This window comes from Parasteatoda tepidariorum, chromosome 8 (assembly GCF_982258835.1).
Source record: "Parasteatoda tepidariorum strain Cologne lab strain chromosome 8, Ptep-v5.0, whole genome shotgun sequence".
Classification (NCBI taxonomy): Eukaryota; Metazoa; Arthropoda; class Arachnida; order Araneae; family Theridiidae; genus Parasteatoda; species Parasteatoda tepidariorum.
The window spans coordinates 55,738,536-55,756,369 of NC_141762.1; the positions used below are offsets into that span (position 1 = coordinate 55,738,536).

Consider the following 17,834-nt stretch of genomic DNA (forward strand, 5'->3'; position numbering starts at 1 on the left):
GCCAGAAAATTTTAAAAAATAAATCTTAAGCATTTGTTTTGAAAGGTTTCTAATTTTTGTATTTCAATCTTAGTCTGTTTCCTGGTTTCTGCGCCGTATAATAGTACTGCTCTAACAATAGCTTTCATTTTATCATTAGCTATTTATTAATTTCTCCGCTTTTTTTGTGTGATTCCTGAAATTCCAATGTTAATAATAAGAGCCGTGATAGTTATGGGGATAGAGCGTTCGCCTTCCAATGAGGCGAACCGGGTTCGAATCCCAGTCGATACAAATTCCGCATCCGACTTGCACCGATCACAGTGCTGACGTGAAATATCTTCAGTAGTAGACGATCATGGATTAGAGTCCTCTTGCCGTCAGGCTAACCGTGGGATGTTCTCTTGGTCTTCCTCTCCATGTAACGTAAATGCTGGTTAGCTCCATCAAAAAGTCCTCCTCGAAGGCAAATTTCTCCCAATACTGGATCCAGCAGTTCCCTTGTCTTCTGGATTAGGTTCAAAATTACAAGGCTACGGAGTTGAACATTAGTAGTAAACCCATAATAATAGGGTCGGCTGTTCAACGACGGTTATAAAACGTTATTAGGAAACACATATTTGGAATTAGAATATTAATCACTTTTTTTACTCTACAATTCCGTCATAAATCCGTGTCATTTCGGCAGTTTTTATGGCTATCTCTTAAGATATCGTCTCATCTTAAAATTCCAATATTTTTTATTACTATGTTATTGCAACAACCGAAGTTCGAATTTGAATTATCACTTTTTAACACGCTTAATTTGTGACGATACTTTCGTTTACACGCAGTTAATCATAGCTTTATATACGTTGTTGATGCGACATCCAAGTTCCTTTAAAGATGTTAGTTTTAAACCAGGTTTTGCTACTGTTTTTTACCCATTCTAAGTTTTGCTACTGACTTGAAAAATAAAATCCTTCCCTGATTATGTCCCGCAGGGGACTGATCGTTAAGACACGGCTCCCAGCAGATCACCAAAGTCAAGCATCACTGGCTACGGTCAGTGTGTGGGTGGGTGACCACTTGGATCAGTCTTCGTAGGGACCGAGGGTGTGCGGTATTGGTCCTCGTTAAACTGTGCTACCGTAAAGTGCTTGACTTCGCGCGCAGATCGTCGGGCTACCGAAGCGGGGGTGCCATCCCCTCCGCAGAGGATCAAAATTGTGATGGCATTTCTTCGGATCATCCTCCGGGATGTTTCCCAGACCGTCGCCAATAGCCCATTGTGAGCTCTAGTGCGACGTAAATTAACAACAACCTTCCCTGATTATGTCCATCGAAGGATATTGTTATTGACGCTAATGAGGCTCAATTAATTTTGGTTTGATTTGATTTGATTTGTTCATTTACGTCGCACTAGAGCTGCACAATTGGCTATTGGCGACGGTCTGGGAAACATCCCGGAGGATGATCCGAAGACATGCCATCACAATTTTGATCCTCTGCGGAGGGGACAATTAATTTTGGTAATAGGTACTACCAATATGTTAATTAATGTTTTTAGTTGGTAGTGTGGAAATAGATTTTTTTATGGCCCTCCGATTGGGATAAGTACCGGATAAAATTGTTGATTATGGTAATTTTATACTTTCAGGAATTGACCTTCAGCAATAGCATTGTGCGAAATGATACTGAATGTAGTTAATCTTTATTTTGATGGGATGACCTTTGATGCATGTTTTGCTTAACTGTTAACATGTTTTGTTAACTATCATTTCGAAAATGTTCGCATGAAACTATTTGATAATCGGTCCGATTGCTTCAAACTGTTACTGGCTTATTTTTCATTGACCTATATTGGAACTAAAGCTAACCTAAACTCAGTGGCGCGACAGCCCATAGAGGGCCAAGGCCTACAGTGCCCATCTCAGTTTTCTTGAGCTCTGGGGTGCAGGAGCAGATGTTCCGGTTAGGTGGTAAGCCGAACGCGAAACCCCCAGTGTTTAGTGCCCAAACATGCTTGGTACTCATTTATCGACCCACTGAAGGGCTGATTCTACCTTGCCCGGCCCGAAGATCGAACCCAGGACCTGCGGCACGGTAGCGCTACCTCTCAGTCACCGAGTTCCTATATTGGAACTCAAAGTATATTTTGAATGCGCTTAATCTGTAGTAAGTCAGAGAAACATTTTTCTTCAGCTTATGAATCGGTAGGAAAACACAGCACAAGGCGACTGTAAAAACTAATGTGGATTTGTGTGCAGACTCCTATTTTAAAATTTTTCCTACTGAGTTAAATTACTAAGATTATTTTAAATCATTTTATTTATAATGCTTGCATAATTCCCCAAACTTTGAGGCACGGTGCACCGTCACTTCAACGTAGCGGACTGCCGTAACGAAAGGGTTAATTTAAGAGCAACAAATAATAATAAAAATTTAAAAAAGTTGGAATTGTTTTGAGCTTTATTATGTCGGTACATGTTTGTTTTGTACATGATTTCGTAGAGTTGTTCAGTACAGATATTTTTTTTTATTTCACTCCGTACCGAGAACGGGTATACGTCTAGAATATATATACATTAACTAAATAAACCAAAACGGAGGGAAGAATGCGCGGAATTTCTGCCTCTTCTACATTATTTCCCCATAATGAAAGAATTAAAAGTTTATTCCATAATTATTTGGTTCTATTTTAATGGATAAGCAATTGATCGGTATGCGGGTGTTGTACGTTTTATTTTAGCTTTATACTTTCATTTCTAATTATATTTGAGATTATTTAATACATTATTTTTAAAATTTATTTAATTCATGCTATGCCAAATAACACAACAGTAATTTGTTGGACGAAAAATTCTTAGAATAACAATAATTAAATTCTATTTTTTCACCTTGTACGAAAAACGAGTATTCAACTAGTTCCTAATATTAATTGAAAACAAATGCATGTTTGAGAATTCCAGCACTGTAAGTTTGATAAATGCTGTAGAGAATTCTAGAATCGAACAACATGCCGGCAGTCCGAACGTTTATATATAGATCTATATAATTACGAAACTTTATAATCTGTTAATCATCTTTTATCGTCAAAACTACTTAGTACATAAGAAATCAGAGTAATCTGTAAGGAAGAAAAATAATCAGGTATCAATCAACGTATGTAATCTTCTCGATAAGTTGCTTAAGAAAGATTATTGGAGGCCAGATAAGATTATCAGGATTACTCAATGGACAACAGCATTGCTAATGCGAAATTCTCAGATGAGGACAGTGATTGCATGTTCATTCTCATTACGTGAGTCAACATTTTGCTTTCAAAAGAGGTTTTTTTTTTTAATCAGTTTTGTTTGCGATATTTTAATAAAAATCATAAATTATTTGCCGACTAATTTCGACTTGGTCATATAAATAAATCAAATCTGTTTTAATTAAAATGCACGAGGAGAAAAAAAATTTTTAAGGAAAGCAAAATACTTTTTGAATGAGAGACATTTTAGATGGTTCTTAAAAACTGAACTCGTTACACATTTACTGTTACAAGCATTCTATTTAGGTTTGAAAATGGAGATTTTGCATCTAGATTTATGCATTTGAACAGTTTAACAAAGATACTGCGCACCCTCTGTCTCTTCGCAGGCTGATCAAATGATCGCCCACTGACCACAGCCAGTGATGTTTGACTTCAGTGATCTATTGGGAACAGTGTCTTACAATTAGTCTATTGTGACGATTATGAACACGCTAAAACAGTTTAAATCCTTTAAAATATTTTAGCAAAGCAAAATTTAAGTTGGAAAGCAGTGCACAACTTCAGTTGATTTGATAAGTTTTCCAGGACACTGAAAAATATAGAGGTATCCCTGACTGTGCTGTATCGCCGTTCCGTCAAACGGTCTGTAGCATGGAAGTACTGTTTTCAATCCCGCTATCTGTGCAGTCTTTCAATTGTTGCTACTTGATCTTCAACCTGGAATGGGCTTATAACCGGTTCTATATATTAAGCTCACAAGTCTGGATTTGTATGTGCGACAATAAATGAAAACAAAATTACAGATAAAGATAATGACGGTAAACTATCACCCTAAGTCAGTGTTTCCCAAAGTGTGGTACGCGTACCCCCAGGGGTACGGGAACAGTTTAGCGGGGGTACGCGTTCTTATGCGCAATATCTTGCAACAAGCGGAAATTTCAAAAACTTATTTAAAAACAAAGCTAGCCATGAAAATTATACGATTGCGTATTTTTCTATTAGCTATTTTTTGCAGAATTAACAGTTGCGATTTTTAACATTTGTGCAATTTTTTATAGTAAAAAATGCATTCATTTTTTATTAGTGGTACACAGCGTTACGAAATATTTAGAAAGGGTACACAAAAGTCATAAGTTTGGGAAGCACTGCCCAAGTAAATGCAATGGGAACTGAAATTTGAACTACTGGTATATTATTGTTTGCTGTTGTCCTCTCACACATAGTTTTTCTTATTCTGCTTACTGAACTTTGCTGCACATTTCGAAATTTTAAAATCAAATTACCGTATTATTTCTGCATTACGGTTCAGTGACTTGAAACTTTGCAAAGATAAATATGCAGTAAAATTCTAAACTTGCAGCTTTCACGAGTCCTGAAAAACAGGGCTAATCAATTCAAATTTTAAAAATCAATGTACTCCAAGTTCTTTAAGCCTTAAACTTTCTCCAAGAACTATTATAAGGAAAGAGTTATTCAATCGCATTAGCAATTACGTAAGTTTTGTGTTAAATTAGTCTAACCACGTACACTTTTAATAATAAAGCAAATATTCAGGTATTAAACTGCAACGGAAAGTATTTACCTGAAGGTTTTTCCAAAAATTAAGATTTAAAATCGAAAGCTATACATCAGAAAATTAATTCATCTAATAAAATTACGAATCTGTAGCGGTAAAAATTCAATATGGAACATTTACAGAAAATTGTGTGAAGTCCATCTTAATGCTAGTTCTTTTTCCTTTATAATACTAAGACAAAATTCTAAAGATTTAAATTTCTCCCAAAATATTTTCAATAGAAGTTTATTGAAATTTTAATTTCAAAGCTTATTAGTGTTAAAAAAATTTTAAGATAGCTAATTTATCCACACATTACAAAATGTTTTTGCAAAGTAAATAAAATATATACATCTGCAGCAAAATAAGATTCGAAACTTAGATATTATTGTGCAACATATTCAAACTTTACCTCGTAAGTCAAGCAAATGGCGCGAAGGAGACTGAATTCACGATAAATCAAACACTTGCATATTGCACAAATATAGTACGGTAGATCACTTTCTCTTCCAAAATACTACCAATTTCATAGCAAACTATAAAGTTTATCACACAAAAAACTTTTACTGGCACAGCTTGAAATTTAAAAATTATGTGCATAACTTTAAAAAAAATTTTGAACTGTCACAGGGGAAGCGCTTCATATACACAAACTAGTTTTTAAACTAAAATTACTAAAACTTCAAAATCTTTATTTTAGATAAATCAAATCTTAATGTTAAAATAATTGAAACAGTTTTGTCGTAACTAAGAAATTAAAATAAATATTATGTAGCATTGAAGTTCACTCAGCTGATCATAAAAGATGGATTTTATATTCTCATCGCTATACTTGAAAATGCAAGCAAATTAGCTTGCAATTTAAAGTAGAAAAAGAAATGCAAGTATATTTAGTTTACTTCAAATTGCAGCACCTTGTAAAAACTTAACCACTCAATACATCGAGTAAAACATTTGTATTCATCTTATTCAGGTTAAAAGAGCTTTAAATAACTAGTTAAAAATAACTCTCTCAGTGGCGCGACAGCCCATAGAGGGCCAAGGCCTACTGTGCCCATCTCAGTTTAGTTAAAAATAGCCGAAATAAAATAACTTTAGAAAGGAGAATTATAGACCTAACACCTTTTGTAAGGAGAAAAATACAATCTAGTTTTATACAAATCTCATTTTTATTAGTAAAAATTGTATATCTATATATATATACGTAAATTCAACATCTAAGTATATGATATATTGAAAAAGGAAACAAAGTTGAAATGTTTAAAAATTTTCAAAGAACTTTTAATAAAGTATTATTGTCAGCAATACATTTACAGTCATAAAAATCAAATCATATTTACAATCAAAAAGTACTGTAGTATGCAAGCATTACAAACGACTAAACTAAGTTTTTTTTGTTGCACATATTTACACAATCCATAAAAATAAAAATAGTTTACTGTTGCAGTGTATCAAGGTGGTAAACTTACGAACGCTCTCCTCGAATTCGTCGTGCCAATTGGATGTCTTTTGGCATGATGGTGACTCTTTTGGCATGTATAGCGCACAAATTTGTGTCTTCAAACAACGAAACCAAATAGGCTTCACATGCTTCTTGCAATGCCATAACGGCGGAACTCTGAAATCTTAGGTCCGTCTTACAATCTTGAGCAATCTCTCGAACCAGTCTCTGAAATGGCAACTTTCGAATTAGTAGCTCGGTGGATTTCTGATATCTGCGGATTTCACGCAAAGCAACAGTTCCTGGCCTGTAGCGATGAGGTTTCTTGACTCCACCAGTGGCGGGTGCACTTTTGCGAGCGGCTTTCGTTGCAAGCTGTTTTCTGGGTGCCTTACCACCAGTACTTTTCCTGGCAGTCTGCTTTGTACGAGCCATTTCGATAAGAATTAAAATTAATTGCTACAAGACTTCAATTTCGCTACCACGCCTGCGATAGTTATAACTATGTAATACGAATCAGGCCAGTTTATAAAGATTCAAACTAAACGGAGTTTTATTGTCTCTTTCCTGCTTCAGTAGTAAGAGGTTGTATGCTACTCGTTTACATACAACCATCCTCTGATTAACAAAGATTTTTACTTTTTTTTTTATTTATTCGCATATATATGTAAGCTTGTGCGCTTAGTTTAAATATGGCTTATAAACCCTTCTACAAAGAGCCCAAATATTGTTACAAGGGAATTCGCTTCACTCTTTAGAGCGTTTGGCGGAAGGGTGATATAGCTGAGTCAGGTGAACTCATTTCTTTTTCATGTGCTGCTTAATAAAGTGTCCGATGGTTTTTGCAAGTGAGGTTCTTGCTGATTTAAGATCCCAGACTACGACAAGGTTGTTGTTGTTAATTTACGTCGCACTGGAGCTGCACAATGGGCTATTGGCGACGGTCTTGGAAGCATCCCGGAGGATGATCCGAAGACATTCCATCACAATATTGATCCTCTGCGGAGGGGAACTACGACAAGGACTAGTCGCGAGTTAGTTTCAAGAAATGACTGCTAAAACTCACTGTAGAGAATAAATAGAATGGCACAAATAAACAGAATGGCATCCAAACTCTTAATTTGGCAAGCCTATTTGAGAAAGGTCTATGTGAACATCAGACTAAGGTTGTGTTTTGTGACAGGCAGAAAGGTAACAGGTTTATGTACTATATCCAGCGTTTACAAACAAATAACAAACAAGCACTTTAAGATATAAAGTTGGTCCTACATCGCAGTCCAGGACCTTACTCTCTCGTTCGTCCCACTCTGTACACTTAATAAAAAGTTGAACTCTCTGAAAAAGGTTTCAATTAGGTTTGGTTGCATTAGAGCTACACCATGGGAAACATCCCCGAGGATGACCCGAAGACATGCCATCACAATTTTGATCCTCTGTAGAGGGGATGGCACCCCCACTTCGGTAGCCGGATGACCTGTAAGCGAAGTCGAGCACTTTACAGTAGAACAACTCAAAGGGGATAAAAGCGAGTAGCAGAGATCCCTCCCACATCAACAGTCAACAGTAGAACAGTTTAACGAGGGCCAATACCGCACACCCGCGGTTCCTACGCAGACTGATCCTAGGGGTCACCCACCCACACACTGACCGCAGCCAGTGATGCTTGACTTCGGTGATATGCTAGGAACCGTGTCTTAACAATCAGTCCACTGCGAGACCGGCATTTACAAGAATGATGTTGTTGTTGTTGTTGTTGTTGTTAATTTACGTCGCACTAGAGCTGCACAATGGGCTATTGGCGACGGTCTGGGAAACATCCCGGAGGATGATCCGAAGACATGCCATCACAATTTTGATCCTCTGCGGAGGGGATGGCACCCCCGCTTCGGTAGCCCGACGACCTGCGCGCGAAGTCGAGCACTTTACGGTAGCACAGTTTAACGAGGACCAATACCGCACACCCTCGGTTCCTACGCAGATTGATCCAAGTGGTCACCCACCCGCACACTGACCGTAGCCAGTGATGCTTGACTTCGGTGATCTGCTGGGAACCGTGTCTTAACGATCAGTCCACTGCGGGACTACAAGAATGAAGAATATAAATATGGATTGAAATATGACAAATTTTAGCACAATACATCAATCTGCGGGTTTGATTGCTCAATACTCTTATAAGCACATCTTGAGCTTGACACAACCTCACACATACACACAAAAACCCTCAAAATCTTCGAACGAAGAACCATGGGATTGGGGGGCTCGATCTACACCTCCTAGAAGAAAAAGAGGATCCGATCCTTTTGCAGTCCGAAGGTTGTGACTCCTCTAAGGTAGTGACTTCTTTCTTATTTGCCCTCCCCCCCAGTGCTCATTTTATACCGTTCCTTCTGACTATTAAAGTGATCCGTGCGAAGGCCTTCTTTCTTCTGGAAGGTGTTGGTTCGATATTTCAGCATTAGTCTGAATGCATCTTTCTTCCTCTTTCTGTATTTTATGCTATATAGTCGTCGATTCATCATCGATTTATTATTTATAACGATATTTTAACTGCAAATTATTTCTTTATCCTTTATTTAGGGGCCTCCCTGGCCGAGCGGTATCGCCGGTCCAAACGCTTTGTTAAGCGTGGAGGTAGCGGGTTCGAATCCCGCCGTAACCCTGGATGTATTCTTTGTGATGTCTTTCTCTCAATTGTTCTATCTGTATTTTCTACTTGACAATGACTTATAAGCCTATATTGAGCACACAAGTCAGCAAATATATGTAATTTCAATAAAACCAATAAAACCAATCCTTTATTTAAAGATGCATACACACTGATCTCTATAGGATACCGAAAGATCAGTTTTTTCCGGAAGTATCTATCCATAATTATTTATTGTTATTGCTAATTTTTCGATTTCGATTATTAGTTGGATTAAATAAATATTAAACACTTAAAACTAAAAAAGTTCGTTTATTATACTACAAAAGTAGTCATATGATACCTTTTATATAACATATCATACAGATATTTAGGGTCCATTTTCCGATAATAAAACAAAAACAAAGGTTATATTTACTTTTTAATAAATATGTCAACTTATCCATTCATTTATTTATTCTTATTTTGGGACGAAAAAAATTCACTATTATTGTAGCCGGACTTCTGTTGGACTTCTTCGACCAAATCGATGCTACTATCTCTGTAAATTTCTAAAACCTTGGTCTTCCGACTCGAAAAGTCAGAAAGCGGGAGTTTTAGAAAAATAGAATAAAACTAAAAAAAAGATAAATTCGTGTCAGACAATGCTTAAAAGATATTTCTCCCAAAATGCTTTACAATCACAAAATTGCTTGCTTACAACTCCCAGGATATTGCCTCAGTGACCAGGATATTGCTCGTGTGACTGTAATGTTCTCTTCCATTTCCAAAGTTCTCTTTTCATGAGAAATGGTTATTTAATGAATCGTTTACAAGCAACAAATCGCATAAAATCCGTTTTGACGCTGACTGTTATTGGGAGGATTGGCGAAGTAACTTCAATTTTACAATTGCACAACCAAAGAAAAAAATTACATAAATAAGGTATGAAAATTTTACAATCATACCTCTTCAATGGTAATTACATATTTCAAAAATCGATTCGAAGTAGAATTTAAAATTTACCAACTAATAGAGGCTCAACAGTCCTTTTAGAAATTGTTTTCGCACTAATTAACTATCACTAAATGGAAATACTTCTGCCCAAATATTGCCAGCATTCTGTTGCTGCCCGAACTTCTTTTAGAGAATAGCTAAAATAACCCCAGTTGACGACACTGTTTTTAACATGCTTTCGTGTTTATAGCAAAAGGTATTAACTGCTTTCCGACTAGCTAGAGCTATTAATTCTCCATTGGAGCTCTTGCCAGACGGAAATGAAAGTTTTTATTTTTTCTTGGCCAATGCTAGCATAATTACCAATGTTATCAGTATCACCAAACAGAATTTATCGAATCAAAATTGCGACCATCTGAATCTCTCAAATTTTAGATAGAGTTCTGTGTTCCATATCAATGCCAGTTTTAATGGCTTCCTGAGTGGTTCAAGCAGAATTAATCTTTATATTATCAACTAAAGGAATTTATTAACAAATAAAATACGACTTATCTTCAAATGGAAGATTCGATTTTTGATTAAGGCTTTGCGCTGAATGACAAAAATTTAAATTTTTTCCTGACAACTAGAAACAGAATTTGACTTCAAATACAATTTATTGTCAAGCGAAATTTCGCTACAATTTGTCAAGCGCTAGTCAGAAAGTTATCACTTTCCGACTAGCTAGAGGGGTCAAATTCTAACAAAATTTCTGGATCTGTTTATAAGTTGTTTCTTAAATATTATGCAAAATTTATTACCAATCCGATTGAACCTCCCTGATTTTATAAAAATTTTGTATTTTCTAATATACCCACGACAGAGTTTAAGCAATTAGAAGACTTATTTTCTTGGCGAAGATTAATTCAAAACTGAATTGCAAAATTTAAATTTTTTAATCGAAATAAAACTACTACAAACTATTAGGATACTTGCATATTTCCGATATAAATTTAACTACTGCAGTTTATCACTAATACGTGCATTAAGCTTAAATATTTTGTCGCTTATTGAACAACAATTAGTACTTGAACGGATCTAGTTCCTTAACTGGAGATTTTACTAAATGGCATATTACTACTTAACGCTAAGAAAATATAAGCAAAATTCAATAAGCAAAAATATTTCAACTGTATTGGATTAAACTAATAAAGCTCGTTTTTGAAACAGTTTAAATGTTCTAGTTTTAATAAGGGCTTATTAAACAGTTCCTTAAACAAAACATTTTACATTCATTTTAATGAAAAGTGTCAATTTCAAGCACGCTGAACTTAAATATTAAATTATTCCGCTTAAAAATTAGATTAATACTAAAAATATGTCTACAAAATTAGTCTATACTAAGATTAGATTTAAAATTAGAAAAAGATGAAACAATTAGTAAATATTACAATTTTAGAAAATCCCCGAACCTAGAAAATACCAAGCAAAAACTACAAGCTTATTTATGAAAAGTTCTTAGTAATCGTACTAATTATGAAAGATTCATGGAGCAGCTAACAATTTTGAAATAACCAAATAAGTAATTGGGCTTTGAAAACTGCTTTCAAATAAATTTAAGGAATGTTTAAAAAAGAACAGGTTTTAAAAAAAGTAAACAGACTAAACCCTGTTAATCAAAAATAAATACGGAACTTTTCGGTTAACCGGGCACAAGAAAATTCAGCTATTTTCTTTTTTAAGCAAAAAAAATTTAAAAAGTTACGGGAGGTCTGCATTTTTTGGTAACATTCCGCTTGCACCAGACTAACCGATAGGTATACCAAAAATGCATGAAGATATTGTTTTATATTGTTAGCTTAAATGTCAGTTTAGTTTATTAGAAGATTAGACTAAATGCTTCGCTTTTTGCCATTAAATTAAGATTAGATAACACTACATTTTTACCTCTGTACTGCTGATGACATTAAATATTTCGGTTCAGATTATTACAGATTTTTGTAAATTAGTTGCGTATCTAAATTTGATGCTCGTAACGGGTACTGTTACTTCTTAATACAAACTTAATAAAATTTCCAAACACAATTACGAAAGAAAGTTTAAATACATTAAAAACAATCACCGTAATAAACAAGCTTTTAATAAGATGTTATTTTCTTAATGTGCACAATTCTAAAAGCAAAATGCGCTTTTGGAGTATAAAAAGTCAAAGCTAAAAGTTCATGCAGGCCATTTTTGTATAACACTAAAAAAATAGTTCATAACAGTGTATTATAATAACATAGGATGTTAAGTGTAGCATAGAATTTACAAACGCTCTCGGCGAATTCGCATTGCCAATTGGATATCCTTTGGCATGATGGTGACTCTTTTGGCATGTATGGCGCACAAATTAGTGTCTTCAAATACTGAAACCAAGTAAGCTTCGGCTGCTTCTTGTAAAGCCAGAATTGCGGTAGTTTGAAATCTCAAGTCTGCCTTATAATCTTGGGCGACCTCTCGAACCAACCTTTGAAATGGCAATTTTCGAATCAACAGTTCGGTGGTTTTTTGATATCTACGTATTTCACGTAGAGCCACTGTTCCTGGCCTGTAGCGATGGGGTTTTTTAACTCCTCCAGTGGCGGGTGCACTTTTACGAGCCACTTTTGTCAGGATTTGTTTCTTCGGCGTTTTACCTCCAGTACTTTTTCGGGCTGTCTGCTTTGTACGAGCCATCTCACTAAAACTCAAATGTTCACAGGTATATAAAACTTTTAATGAATTAAAGTATGCAGACTGGCACCTAATGTAGGTCGTGGTTGGTAAAGGATCTTTGTCACTTGTTTATATCCTCTCTTATATAAAAAGGAATGAAACTAAGAGCAGGCACTTTTATAATCGTTGTAACTTGTAAATAAGGATCCCAATCTTTCAGCACGACACCTCAGGCAGCAAATTGTAGCCCTATTTCCATAAATAAGTATCGAATAAAACAAAGTTTTGATGTTTCCTTCCTGCTCCAGTTTTTTTTAATTACAAATGTATGAGCACGTTTATGTGCTAGTTCTGTCCCCGCAGTGGGCTGATCGTAAAGACACGGTTCTCGGTTAAACACCGAAGTCAAGCATCACCGGCTGCGGGTCAGTAAGCAGGTGGGTGACCACTTTGATCAGTCTGCTTAGGGACTGAAAGTTCGCAGTATCGATCCTTAAATTGTTCTTCCGTAACGTGCTCGATTTAATGCGCAGGTCGTCGGACTACCAAAGCAGCGGAATCATTCCCTTTGCAACGGATCAAAATTGCGAAGGCATGTCTTCGGATCATCTTCAGGACCGTCGCCAATAGCCAATTATGCAATTCTAGTGCGACGTGACTAAAGTACCTATCTACCATGTGCTCATTTCGAAGTACGGCTTATAAGCCCTTGTTAAGGTGAAGATTAGACAGCACAGTTAGAGAAAGTTGTTGTTGTTGTAGTTCATTTACGTCGCACTAGAGCTGCACAATGGGCTATTGGCGACGCTCTGGGAAACATCCCTGAGGATGATCTGAAGACATGCCATCGCAATTTTGATCCTCTGCAGAGGGGATGGCGACCCCTCTTCGGTAGCCCGACGGCCTACACGCGAAGTCGAGCACTTTATGGTAGAACAGTTTAACGAGGACCAATACCGCACACCCTCGGTCCCTACCGCAGACTGATCCAAGTGGTCACCCACCCGCACACTGACCACAGCCAGTGATGCTTGACTTCGGTAATCTGCTGGGAGCCGTGTCTTAACGATCAGTCCACTGCGGGACGTTAGAGAAAGACATCATAAAGATACTTCTAGAGTTTCGGTGGGATTCGAATCCACGATCTAAACGCTTCTCGTTTGGTGAAACGGTGAGACCACTCGGTCAGGAGGACCCTTTCGGTTCAGTCCTATATTTGAGTAAGATGGAGTGGCCAAGAGACTAAAATCCGATAAAATGTGACAGAGGTCACAGATGTTTGCTTTTCTCTGAAGCCAATGAAAGACTTACAATAAGTTTACTAAATATGATTTATTAACTCTATTAGGGACCTCCGTGTGGAATATGGACGTAGCGGGTACGATTCCCGCTCTAATTCTGGATCTATCTTTGTGATATCCGTCTGCAAATATGCCATCTGTTCTTCAATAAGACAAAGGCTGCCGTTTTAGAAAGTAACCCTGCATTTATGAATAAGATGTGAGCTTTCATCACATTTATTTTACGCTACTTAAAATTCTTATCAGACGGGAGATGAAAACAAGTTTCATTTATCCTACTACTCTTAAGCTTCGTAGATGAACAAATAATTAACGGAAAAAGCATTCCCGCAACAGTTCGTTATGGGCCTAGGGTGTCATTAAGGTTAAGATTTTACAAATGTGTGACCAACGGCATGATTGTGACAATGCGCACGAAGCCTCTTTTACTTCTCGGACAAGCTGGTAAACATAGTTGCATAGTTGTGAAGCTGGGTGAGATTTACAACCACCTCTGAGGATCGAGCCTCAGTGACATCTCAGTGCCTTTAACCGCTGAGCCATCAAGGCTCTGTAATTAATTTAGCTATTGTGCATTTGGAAATGAGATACATGCCTTACTTCGTACATAGATTATTAAAATTTTGAATTAATCTTTGTAAATAGATGCTGACTTTAGAAAAGTTAGTAACGGAAGAAAAAAATCGACTTGAACGCAGAGCGTCCAGATGATAAGAAAAATGGTACCAACTAGACCCCTACGCCAATGAACAGAAGAAAAACTTAATTACAGTTGTATGATGTTGAAATTTTTAATTATTTTTTCCCCTCAGTATCAGGTGAACCGGGTTCAAACCCCAGAGATGGCTGGTCGATACGAATTCCGCACCTGGAGAGCACCGACCACAGTGCTAACTTAAAATATCCTCCATGGATCATGGGTTAGAGTCACCTTGTCGTCAGACTAACCGTGGAAGATTATCTTGGTTTTCCTCTTCACATAGCGCAAATGCATTTTAGTTCTATAGAAAAGTCCCCCACGAAGGCAAATTCCGCCCAATACTTGATCAAGGAGTTCCCTTGTCTTTTGGATTGGGTTCAAAATACGAGGCTATGGAGTTGAACATTAGTAGTATTGAGCCCAAATTTGGGTTGGTTGTTCAACGACGATTTTAAAATAAAATGAAATGTATATCTAATCCGGTTTCTCAAACAGATCACAGCAAAGCGGTACTTTTCTATCGTATTCCGTTTGTCTTTATTCGGGTTTTTTTTTTAAATCGTCGGTCGTTTTTTGGAGCACTCAGTACCTATCTCCAGAGATAGAGAGAGAGTGCATAGGATGTAGTCGAGAGCATATATGGCAGTACTTTTACTTTCGTTACTTGTACCGCCGGTACAAGTAAAAAGTACGTACTTTTACTTGTACTTCGTTACTTTTTAAATTTAGTACTTTTACTTGTACTTTCATTACTTTTTTAGGGAAAACGTACAAGTATTTGTAACGGAAATGCCGAATGAAATCGTTACTTTTTTCTAAAACTCGGTAAGCTTTCCAAAAAAAAAATTTAATTTAAAAAAATTATTATGTTTTTTTAATTTATAAAATTAATGTGCAATATATATGCATTCACAGCTAACTTCGTGTTTAATTACCTTGACCTCCCGTGGAGCGCTTATTCAGCGTGGATAAGCACGTTCTGAGAAATTCTCGCAGCAGACTCAGTGACACCACTTTCGAAATGCAATTATTTTGCAAAATGAATAAAAATATTAATTAGCAAGTTATTTCCATTTATTTTCGAGTTTTATGCATTTACTTAATACATTGTAAATAAAAATTGTTGGATTTTGTAATTAAGTTTTTTAATTTTCTTTTTGAACTCACTAATAATACATTAATGACTTAACACATTTTTTTACTAAATACATTTTTACCTAGTAAATTTTTTACTAAAATTATGTTTATGCCCGACCTTATCAAACAAAGCCCAGTCAAATCTCTAAGAACTTCAGAACTATTTGTGCTATAGAAAACTATTATAATTACTATTTTAACTCTTGAAAACTCGAAGGTATTAATTTAGCCGCTGATACTAAAATTGGTTTACAAATTTTAATTATTCCGTTAGGCAGAAATGTTCGGTAAATGATTTTCTTGCATGACTTCAGCATTGCTACAAATAAAACTGAAGACTGTTCTGTTTCAACTTATACTGCACATTCAATTATTTTTTACTAGCTCAAAGATCACAAAGCTATCTGAAACCCCGTGTTTGCTTTGTTTATGTTTGTGCTTTTAAAACGCGTTTCTATAGAGTCAAACAATTTTAAATTAATGGTAATTTAAATAAATAAAAATGATAAACTAAAAATTAAAATCAATAGATAAAATTTCGTTTTCATGCAAATCCATAAAAAGTTTGATATTAAAATTATATTTTATTTTAAAATTATATTATACGATTATATTATAAAATTATATTATAATATTCCGAATTTAAAAATAAATTAATGTTCATAACTTTCAAAATTAAAAATAATTAAATAAATAACAACAATTTTTCAAAAACATTAAAGAACATAAGAATATTATTCAATAAAATTTTAGGTTACTTTTGAATTTTCGGTTTCCTAGAAATGTACTTTTAAATCGTTACTTTTTTTGTTCAGTACTTGTACTTTTACTTGTACTTTTTACTCGTTACTTTTTAAAATAAGAACTTTTTACTTTTTACTCGTTACTTTTTTTAAAAATACTTGTACTTTTACTCGTTACTTTTTAAAAGTAACGTTGCCATATATGGTCGAGAGTAAATTTTTCTGACCATTTTAAACAAAATAATAAAAAATAATAAATATTTACTAAAGGTTATTTTTTTATGGAATTATCTTAGGATAAACGAATTTTATAATTGTGAACAAAAAGTATTTCAATTCGCTTAAAAAGTTCTCGAGATGTAGCGAAATACGCAAAAAATAAAAATGGCATTGAGGAGTCCAAACTTTGGAGCTCCCTCCTGCCCAATTTATTGGCCACATCTTTTCCAGATTGAGGATATCCCCTATATTTTGGGGGTTATAGAAAACCGAATCCACCGAAGAAACGGTATGTTTATTCAGAGAAAATGCGTTTTTTAGTCTGATTTCTTAACTTAAAATATAGCCAGTACTTACTAAAATTAACATATTTTAGGTAACCCCCTCAAACCATGAAGACTGAGTCCTAGAGCGTGAAGATCCGATTATTTGCTCAAAAGTTATTTAGGGGATTTGGTTTTTTTTTATGCTACCACTTTTTGCCCTTTGATTATTAAGCATTCCTTCCAATCTACTCATATATGCCCTCATAATTCAAATGGATTCGTTAGCATAAAATTGTTCAGTATTATGTAGGAAGCAAGCCGACTTGTCTGTATGGTGGTCAGGGAGCTAAGCTCATGTGAGAAAGGTCCCGGTTTCAAATCCCAGTCAGAGTCATGGATGTTTCTTCCTTCTTCTCTCTGTACTATCTGTTCTTTTTGTGGAGGTAACATTGATCCATCTAATATGGTGCCCCTGAAAGAGTGGTCAACACATACGTCCTTCTGCTGCCCAAATGACGATGTATCATATGAATGGGCATCTGAAAAAATATAAAAAGTAAAAGATTTTACGTATCACGTAAAATTAAAACAAGGAAGTAGATTGAAAAACAACTATAAGTGTGTGATAAAAAATACATAAATACAGTTAGTTTCATTTTAATTAATTTTCACCAACTCTTCCGGAGTTCAAGAAAATTTTATTATTTTACTTAAAGTTGTAGCAAAATCTATGCTTTTACATATGATTCTTAGGTTATAACCATTGCACATAAATAATTCCAGTATATATTGATAACCATAAAATTTCAATCATTGGTTTACAGTTTACACAATCGGAAAACTATATATATATATATATATATATATATATATATATATATATATATATATATATATATATATATATATATATATATATATATATTGTTTACCATTGTCTATCTATTTGTCAGTTCATAAAAATTACAAAAATTCTTCCACAAAAAGCATAAAAAATTG

At 35.2% G+C, this 17,834-nt stretch overlaps 2 protein-coding genes across 2 annotated transcripts; both read right to left on the reverse strand.

Annotated features, from left to right (window-relative positions):
* Positions 1-6,023: 6,023 nt before the first annotated feature.
* LOC107437497 (histone H3.1) lies at positions 6,024-6,733 on the reverse strand. Its single transcript, XM_043053723.3, has one exon. The coding sequence runs from the start codon at positions 6,646-6,648 to the stop codon at positions 6,238-6,240; it is 411 nt and encodes a 136-aa protein (XP_042909657.1). The 5' UTR covers positions 6,649-6,733; the 3' UTR covers positions 6,024-6,237.
* A 5,157-nt stretch (positions 6,734-11,890) lies between these two features.
* On the reverse strand, positions 11,891-12,787 carry LOC147806169 (histone H3-like). Its single transcript, XM_087150367.1, has one exon. The coding sequence runs from the start codon at positions 12,488-12,490 to the stop codon at positions 12,080-12,082; it is 411 nt and encodes a 136-aa protein (XP_087006493.1). The 5' UTR covers positions 12,491-12,787; the 3' UTR covers positions 11,891-12,079.
* Between the last annotated feature and the right edge of the window lie 5,047 nt (positions 12,788-17,834).

What these genes read in the sequence shown, in the direction of transcription:
- LOC107437497 (XM_043053723.3), bottom strand. Translation starts at nt 6,648, where the DNA reads ATGGCTCGTACAAAGCAGACTGCCAGGAAAAGTACTGGTGGTAAGGCA.
- LOC147806169 (XM_087150367.1), bottom strand. Translation starts at nt 12,490, where the DNA reads ATGGCTCGTACAAAGCAGACAGCCCGAAAAAGTACTGGAGGTAAAACG.